Source organism: Coregonus lavaretus (genome assembly GCF_964263955.1).
Source record: "Coregonus lavaretus genome assembly, chromosome: 19".
In the NCBI taxonomy this organism is placed as follows: domain Eukaryota; kingdom Metazoa; phylum Chordata; class Actinopteri; order Salmoniformes; family Salmonidae; genus Coregonus; species Coregonus lavaretus.
The window spans coordinates 48,746,658-48,756,230 of record NC_140006.1 but is presented as its reverse complement, the minus strand read 5'-3'; the positions used below and the strand labels follow the sequence as shown (position 1 = coordinate 48,756,230).

General features: G+C 41.6%; 1 protein-coding gene across 1 annotated transcript in view; it reads right to left on the bottom strand.

Annotated features, from left to right (window-relative positions):
* Positions 1-2,113, bottom strand: part of LOC311146345 (collagen alpha-1(VI) chain-like) — a gene marked incomplete at its 3' end in the record, with an annotated part of 9,155 nt that extends 7,042 nt beyond the window's left edge. The window contains exon 1 of the mRNA XM_084182828.1: positions 1,880-2,113. Coding sequence (XP_084038954.1) covers positions 1,880-1,967 — 88 coding nt within the window. The 5' untranslated portion in view covers positions 1,968-2,113. The remainder of the gene's footprint in view (positions 1-1,879) is intronic.
* Positions 2,114-9,573: the final 7,460 nt, after the last annotated feature.

Here is a 9,573-nt window from a genome sequence, read left to right as displayed (position 1 = left end):
TTACACATCTTCATGTGTGTGTAAAATATTAGTGTTCTCAGACTTTTAATTACTAGATTTTATATGTGTATGAATTTTGTTAATTTTTTTTGCAAAACGCTATGTATCCACTGTTTAGCTGTAACCTTTTATGGTTCCAGGTAGAAACCTTTTTGGTTCCAGGTAGAACTCTTTTGGATTCCATGTAGAACCCTCTGTGGAAAGGGTTCTATATGGAAATCAAATGGGATCTACCTGGAACCAAAAAGGGTTCTCCTATGGGGACAGCCGAAGAACCCTTTTAGGTTCTAGACAGCACCTTTCTTCTAAGAGTGTAGACCATATATTGTATATATATTGTAACCCTACAGGTTATAGAAAAGAGCAGAAGCTCTGAACTATCCGGTCAGACTCCAGTCCTACCTACCTACAGCTTATGGAAAATGTGCTCTTTCAGTATTTGTCTAGGAGAAAGACCTCACCTCACAAAAACAACCTAGTAAATACTACAGTATACTGCAATCTGCAAAACACTACAGTAATTACTATAATATATACTATCGTTTTTTTAAATATAGTAATACTACAGTAGTTATCCTATAGTAAACTGGAAATACTATAGTATACTACAGTAATATATGCAAAAACACTATAGTCATTTCTACAATACGGTTCTCAAAAACACTACAGTCCTAAAAAACACTACAGTTTTTGAACTATTGTAATAGTACAGTATTTATATTATAGTAAACTATAGTATTTTTTCATGTGGGTGAGGTGGATATATGGCATTTTGTAAAGAAACATGATTATTTGTCTCTCTGAAATGAAACCATGTGTCATTGAACAACTTCACACCATGATTAGATAGTGAAAAAACACCAATCTCTTTCATAATTTCTTTAAATCGATAAAATATAATTTACCTAAATTTCTGAAAATGGATATATAGCGTTTTGGAATTAAACTATTCATATACACACAGTCACACAATAACATTTGTTACTCAATGGCGGTAGCCTCAAGGTTAGAGAGCTGGTTTGCCGGTTCTAATTGATTAGTTAATTAATTGAATAATTGATCTAGCTGATTGGGGAAATCGGTGGAGCCGGCTCAGCTGGCAACTAGCTGGTTGCTAACTATTGCTGTTAAGGAGGCCTAAATCCCACTGCTGCCACCAAATGTAATGAAGCTGGTCATAAAATCTGACTAAAAGGCTAAAACTAAATTAAAAGTACAAAACTGTTGTAGGAATTGTACTAAATCGTACTACTTTAAAGAATAAAATAAAAGGAAATATTTCAACTACAATATGTTTAGACTAAGGCCTCGATTCAATCAACCTCAAACATATTAAGATTCTGCATCCTGCATAGGATTTCAATTCAAATCCCAGCAAATTACACAGATTGATTGATTGAGTGATTGATTGATTAACCCTAACACTGACCTAAGGTCAGTTTCACTCCCCTAGTGGTAGGTTAGGATGTGGGGAGGGTAGCATATTGCCGATCCCACTCTAAGCATCATTTGCAGCAGAGAGAGATAGATCGACTTTAGCCAAACTACAGTGGGACCAATGACAAACCAGCTCAGCAATTCTGTTATCTTAGGCAAGGCCTAATATATGATTTTAGCATTGTCTGTCTTACTAAATTCGCTTTAGCTCCTACAGGCTATTGCTAACTTCCAACGGAACATCTGGCCAAGATGCAGAGGCTCGCCAGAAACCATCCCCATTTTCTCGCTCTCTCACTCTCCGTGGTTTCTAACGTGTTTCTCATCCCAAAGAGCTTGTTTAGTTCCCTATTAATTACAAAGCATACATAGACAGACAATACTGGAACCCCCCGGAACAATAAGCTTGTTTCTTATCTAGAAACAAACTTTATAAACTCACCCCAGAACTTGGGTATGTTGGTCTGCTGTGCGAGCGCCCCAGCACACAGCGCGACGCACAGCAGAGAGAGAACTCCGTGAGCCTCCATGGTCTTTTGTTCGGTTAAAACTCAACTTTCAAACCCAAAAACCCGAAACACCCCCAACCGTCTCCAACCAGCTCCAACCCGAACCTCCGAACTGAACTTCAGAAGATGGATGAAACCGGAGCTCAGTCAATGTTCTAATTCCGTTAGTCCCGAACCAACACGGGGGCGCGCAGCAGCAAATGGAACGCCTCTCAAAGAAGAGGAGGAGGGAGGAAGAAGAGGAGTTGACGCGCCTTCCTCTTCTAAGAAACACACTATTCTTATAGACCTACATCTGTAGTTTGATGTTGTGACATCTTTGTTTTGTTTTAGTGTGAGCCTCTCCCATTGACTAAGGGACCTTATGGCAAACATCTGGAAAAGGGAAAATCAACTGTCGTTTTTTTGACAGCCTACCTAGTAAACATACATGTATTACACATGATGTAACATCGGTCTACACAGTGTAACTGTACTCATGTTGTATCAATATCATACACACTCAGTTTAAGTGCACTATGAAAAACAGATGACAAACGCTACTGTCCAATGTTCGATAAGATCTCTCTCTCGCTCTGGTGTGTGGGTGCCAGTGGGTGACTATGTGTGTGTTGCTGAGGGCAAGAGGGAAGAGTTTCCACACATCTGTTTTACTTCAGTGTCCAGACCTGACCTGACATGGAAGAGAGAGAGAGAGAGAGAGAAATAAATAAAGAGAGAGAGAGAGAAACAAAGAGAGAGAGAGAAAGAGAGAGAGAGAGAGAGAGAGAGAGAGAGAGAGAGAGAGAGAGAGAGAGAGAAAGAAATAAAGAGAGCGAGAGAAAGAGAGAGAGAGAGAAATATATATATATATATATATATATATATAGAGAGAGAGAGAGAGAGAGAGAGAGAGAGAGAGAGAGAGAGAGAGAGAGAGAAAGAAATAAAGAGAGCGAGAGAAAGAGAGAGAGAGAGAAATATATATATATATATATATATATCTATATATAGAGAGAGAGAGAGAGAGAGAGAGAGAGAGAAAGAGAGAGAGAGAGAGAAAGAGAGAGCGGTTGTGACTCCCAGAAAGAGTTAGAGTGCCACCTTGTGGTTTTGAAAGGAAGTGAGAGGAGGAGTTGGGAGGAACTGTATGTGGAGAGCATGGTAATGTTTAGCATGGTAATGGAGGAACTTATTCAAGAAAGATCAAGTGTATTATAAAAATAAAGTGAACTAGATGGAATAAAGGGAAAAATACACCAAATTATTTTTTAATCTAGAATATAGAAATGTTAATGAAATAATTTACAGATACTTGTTACAAACGACGGAGCCATCCATGATTCACTATATTTTGAAAGAGGAAGCAAAGTACTTTAAACACATACAAAATATATATATATATACAGTGCATTCAGAAAGTATTCAAACCATTTCCCTTTTTCCACAACTTGTTAAGTTACTGCCTTATTCTAAAATGGATTACATGATATATTTTTCTCATCAATCTACAGACAATACCTCATAATGACAAAGCGAAAACAGGTTTTTAGAATGTTCTGCAAAAAAATACAAAAATAATAAAACCTTATTTACATAATTATTCAGACCCTTTGCTATGAGATGCGAAAGATGCGATCATCCTTGAGATGTTTCTACAACTTGATTGGAGTTCACCTGTGGTAAATTCAATTGATTGGACATGATTTGGAAAGGCACACACCTGTCTATATAAGGTCCCACAGTTGACAGTGCATGTCAGAGCAGGATTGTGTCGAGGCACAGATCTGGGGAAGTGTACCAAATAATGTCTGCAGCATTGAAGGTCCCCAAGAACACAGTGGCCATCATTTTTAAATGGAAGAACTTTGGAACCACCAAGACTCTTCCTAGAGCTGGCCGCCCGGCCAAACTGAGCAATCGGGGGAGAAGTGCCTTGGTCAGGGAGGTGACCAAGAACCCAATGGTCACTCTGACAGAGCTCCAGAGTTCCTCTGTAGAGATGGGAGAACCATCCAGAAGGACAACCATCTCTGCAGCACTCCACCAATCAGGCCTTTATGGTAGAGTGGCCAGACGGAAGCCACTCCTCAGTAAAAGGCACATGACAGCCAGCTTGGAGTTTAACAAAAGGCACCTAAAGGACTATCAGACCATGATAATCAACATTCTCTGGTCTGATGAAACCAAGATTTAACTATTTGGCTTGAATGCATTTGTATTTGTATTTATTCGGGATCCCCATTAGCTGCTGCAGCTACTCTTCCTGGGGTCCAAACATATTAAAGCACTTACATTACATATAAAACAAAATATATCTACAATACAATACAAAATGTTTAATACCAACATACAACAATACGGTGCCTTGCAAAAGTATTCATCCCCCTTGGCGTTTTTCCTATTTTGTTGCATTACAACCTGTAATTTAAATTGATTTTTATTTGGATTTCATGTAATGGACATAAACAAAATAGTTCAAATTGGTGAAGTGAAATGAATAAAATAACTTGTTTCAAAACGAAAAAGAGGTGCGTGCATATGTATTCACCCCCTTTGATATGAAGCCCCTAAATAAGATCTGGTGCAACCAATTACCTTCAGAAGTCACATAATTAGTTAAATAAAGTCCACCTGTGTGCAATCTAAGTGTCACATGATCTGTCACATGATCTCAGTATATATACACCTGTTCTGAAAGGCCCCAGAGTCTGCAACACCACTAAGCAAGGGGCACCACCAAGCAAGCGGCACCATGAAGACCAAGGAGCTCTCCAAACAGGTCAGGGACAAAGTTGTGGAGAAGTACAGATCAGGGTTGGGTTATAAAAAAATATCTGAAACTTTGAACATCCCACAAAGCACCATTAAGTCCATTATTAAAAAATTGAAAGAATATGGCACCACAACAAACATGCCAAGAGAGGGCCGCCCACCAAAACTCACGGACCAGGCAAGGAGGGCATTAATCAGAGTGGCAACAAAGAGACCAAAGATAACCCTGAAGGAGCTGCAAAGCTCCACAGCGGAGAATGGAGTATCTGTCCATAGGACCACTTTAAGCCGTACACTCCACAGAGCTGGGCTTTATGGAAGAGTGGCCAGAAAAAAAGCCAGTGCTTAAAAAAAAAAATGTTATGCACGCTCAAGTATTCTGTTTTTTTTTCACAAAAAAAATATTTTGCATCTTCAAAGTGGTAGGCATGTTATGTAAATCAAATGATACAAACCCCCAAAAATCCATTTTAATTCCAGGTTGTAAGGCAACAAAATAGGAAAAGTGCCAAGGGGGGTGAATACTTTCGCAAGCCACTGTATATAACCACAACAGGGTTCAAGCTACAGACCACGTATGCATGTGTCTATACTATTGTGTGTGTGTCTCTTCACAGTCCCCATTTTTCCAAAAGGTGTATTTTTACCTGTTTTTAAAAATCTGATTCTACTGCTTGCATCAGTTACCTGATGTGGGATAGAGTTCCATGTAGTCATGGCTCTATGTAGTACTGTGCGCCTCCCATAGTCTGTTCTGGACTTGGGGACTGTGAAGAGACCTCTGGTGGCATGTCTTGTGGGGTATGCATGGGTTTCTGAGCTGTGTGATAGTAGTTTAAACAGACAGCTCGGTACATTCAGCTTTTCAACACATCTTACAAAAGCAAGCAGTGATAAAGTCAATCTCTCTTCCACTCTGAGCTAGGAGAGACTGACATGCATGTCATTAATGTTAGCTCTCCGTGTACTTTTAAGGGCCAGCCGTGCTGCCCTGTTCTGATCCAACTGCAATTTTCCCAAGTCCTTCTTTGTGGCACCTGACCAGACTACTGAACCGTAGCCTAGGTGCGACAAAACTAGGGCCTGTAGGACCTGCCTTGTTGATGGAGTTGTTAAGAAGGCAGAGCAGCGCTTAATTATGGACATACTTATCCCCATCTTAGCTATTGTTGTATCAATATCCTTTGACCATTACAGTTTACAATCCAGGGTTACTCCAAGAAGTTTAGTCTCCTCAACTTGCTCAATTTCCACATTATTCATTACGAGATGTAGTTGAGGTTTAGGGTTTAGTGAATGATTTGACCCAAATACAATGCTTTTAGTTTAGGAAATATTTAGGACTAACTTATTCCTTGCCACCCATTCTGAAACTAACTGCAACTCTTTGTTAAGTGTTGCAGTTATTTCAGTTGCTGTAGTAGCTGACGTGTATAGTGTTGAGTCATCCGCATACATTGACACACTAGTCGCATGTCGTTAGTAAAGATGGAAAAAAGCAAGGGGCCTAGACAGCTGCCCTGGGGAATTCCTGATTCTACCTGGATTATGTTTGAGAGGCTTCCAATAAGCCTATGTGTTAGACAAGTAACTCTTTATCCACATTATAGCAGCAGACTATGATCGATAATGTCAAAAGCCGCACTGAAGTCTAACAAAACAGCCCTCACAATCTTTTTATCATCAATTTCTCTCAGCCAATCATCAGTCATTTGTGTAAGGGCTGTGCTTGTTGAATGTCCTTCTCTATAAGCATGCTGAAAGTTTGTTGTCAATTTGTTTACATAAAATAGCATTGTATCTGGTCAAACACAATTTTTTCCAATAGTTTCTAAGGGTTGGTAACAGGCTAATTGGTCGGCTATTTGAGCCAGTAAAGGGGGCTTTACTATTCTTAGGTAGCGGAATGACTTTTGCGTCCTTCCAAGCCTTGGGGCACACACATTCTAGTAGGCTTAAGTTGAAAATATGGCAAATAGGAGTGGCAATATCGTCCGCTATTATCCTCAGCAATTTTCCATCCAAGTTGTCAGACCCCGGTGGCTTGTCATTGTTAATAGACAACAATAATTTTTTCACCTCTTCCACACTCACTTTACGGAATTCAAAATTACAATGCTTGTCTTTCATAATTTGGTCAGATATACTTGGATGTGTAGTGTCAGCAATTGTTGCTGGCATGTCATGCCTACGTTTGCTAATCTTGCCAAGCATCACATCTGAAGGAAACCTGGCACCATCCCTATGGTGAAGCATGGTGGTGGCAGCATCATGCTGTGGAGATGTTGTTCAGCAGCAGGGACTAGGAGACTAGTCAGGATCGAGGGAAAGATTAACGGAACAAAGTACAGAGGGATCCTTGATGAAAACCTGCTCCAGAGCGCTCATGACCTCGGACTGGGGCGGTTCACCTTCCAACAGGACAACGACCCTAAGCACACAGCCAAGACAACGTACGAGTGGCTTCGGGACAAGTCCCTGAATGTCCTTGAGTGGCCCAGCCAGAGCCCGGTTTTGAACCCAATCTAACGTCTGTGGGGAGACCTGAAAATAGCTGTGCAGCGACTCTCACATCCAACCTGACAGAGCGTGAGAGGATCTACAGAGAAGAATTGGAGAAACTCCCCAAATACAGGTGTGCCAAGCTTGTAGCGTCATACCCAAGAAGACTCAAGGCTGTAATCGCTGCCAAAGGCACTTCAACAAAGTACTGAGTAAAGGGTCTGAATACTTATGTAAATTTGATATTTATGTTTTTTTATTTTCAATAAATTAGGAAAAATTTCTAAAAACCTGTTTTTGCTTTGTCATTATGGGGTCTTGTGTGTAGATTGATGAGGGGGAAAAAACAATTGAATCAATTTTAGAATAAGGCTGTAACGTAACAAAATGTGGAAAAAGTCAAGGGGTCTGAATACTTTCTAAATACACTCATTCACTCATTCATTTCAGTCTCCTCCTTCTCCACCAGCTGAAGTTAATTATAAGTATTTATTTTCTATTAATAGTATAAAATTAACAGCTATAAATAAAGACTCATGTGAAGGCCTAATTACAGAGGAGGAATTTCTTGATGCAATTAAAGCCTTCAAGTCCGGGAAAACTCCAGGGCTGGATGACATACCAGTTGAGGTACGGTATAGATGTAGAAGCACAGTGGTTAAGAAAAACTCCCTTGAAAGGCAGAAACTTAGGAAGAAACCTAGAGAGGAACCAGGCTCTGAGGGGTGGCCAGTCCCCTTCTGGCTGTGCCGGGTGGAGATTATAACAGTACATGGCCATTAAGGCCAGATAGTTCCTCAAGATGTTAAAACGTTCATAGATGACCAGCAGGGTCAAACAATAATCACAGTGGTTGTAGAGGTTGCAACAGGTCAGTACATCAGGAGTAAATGTCACTTGGCTTTTCATAGACGAGCAGAGGTCGAGACAGCAGGTGCGGTAAAGAAAGAGAGAGAGAGAGAGAGAGAGAGAGAGAGAGAGAGAGAGAGAGAGAGAGAGAGAGAGAGAGAGAGAAAGAGAGGAAGGGAGGGAGGGAGCGAAGGGTCAAAAACAGAAGGTCCGGGACAAAGTAGCACGTCTGGTGAACAGGTCAGGGTTCGATGGCAGTAGACAGCATAGATACTGGAGGCTGAGACAGGGGGTGGTCGGGGTCACTGTGGCCCCGTCCGACAATACCCCTGGACACCGCACGAGCCCGAGGGAGCGCAAAACCGGACATCGAGATCACGTTAGTGACTCAACCCTCTCAATTGACGCACCCCTCCTAGGGACGGCATGGAAGAGCGCCAGATTAAAAAACTAGAGTGTCTCCATAGGTCCTGGCATTTCTGTGCACTGTGTGAGTTTTGGAGAAATACGCAGATTCAAAGAGGAGTCCGTAATTTGCTTTTCTAATGATCATGATCTTTTCGTCGAAGTTCATGAATTCATCACTGTTGAAGTTAAAGCCATCCTCTCTTGGGGAATGTTGCTTTTTAGTTAGCTTTGCGACAGTAGCAAAAATACATTTGGGATTGTTTTTATTCTGTTCGATATTGCACGGTACTGTCTTTCGAAGCTAGTCTGAAGACTATTTCCACCATTTCCGTTCCAATTTTCTGGAAGCTTGCTTCTGGGGCTCAGGTATTTTCTGTATACCAGGGAGCTAATTTCACGTGACAAATGTTTTTTGCATCTAGAGTATGTCACGGTTTCTGCCGAGGCTGCTCCTTCTCCTTGTTCGGGCAGGCTTCGGCGGTCGTCGTCCCCGGAGTACTAGCTGCCACCGTTCGTTGTTTCTGTGTTCGTTTGGTTTGGTCTGTTTTGGTACACCTGTTTCTCATTTTGTCTTGATTATGTGTCCTTTAAGTTCTCGTTGTTTCTGTCGTGTGGTTGTGTGTAGTTGTTCCATGTCAGCAGGTGTTGCCAGTCAGTTTGTGCTCTATTTTTATAGAGAGTCCGCACTGTTGTGCGTTTGTTGTATTTTTACGCTGAGTGCGTTATTTTACTTGTGCCTCCGGCTCTGTTTGTAGCCGTTCATTCTGTGGACTTTATTAAAGTATTTTGGACTTGCATCTGCACCCTGCATTTGATTCCACACCACACCTACGCCCATCTCTGACAGAACTACACACCACTCATGGAATCAGCAGGAGCAGCAGCAGCGACCGAGTCATGGGAGGAGCGCGTCCGCGGACAGGATGACAGGATAGCTCAAATCACCAACGCTCTGCAGGGAGTAATGAACACCCTGCATCGCCTGGAGACCAGTTGGGCACCCACGCCTCCTCCTACAGTACCACCAGCACCGGTCAGTCCCTTAGTCCACGCTACGGAACCCAGTGGGATTCGGCTCTCGCTCCCGAGGGCGTATGATGGTACCGCTGCCGGG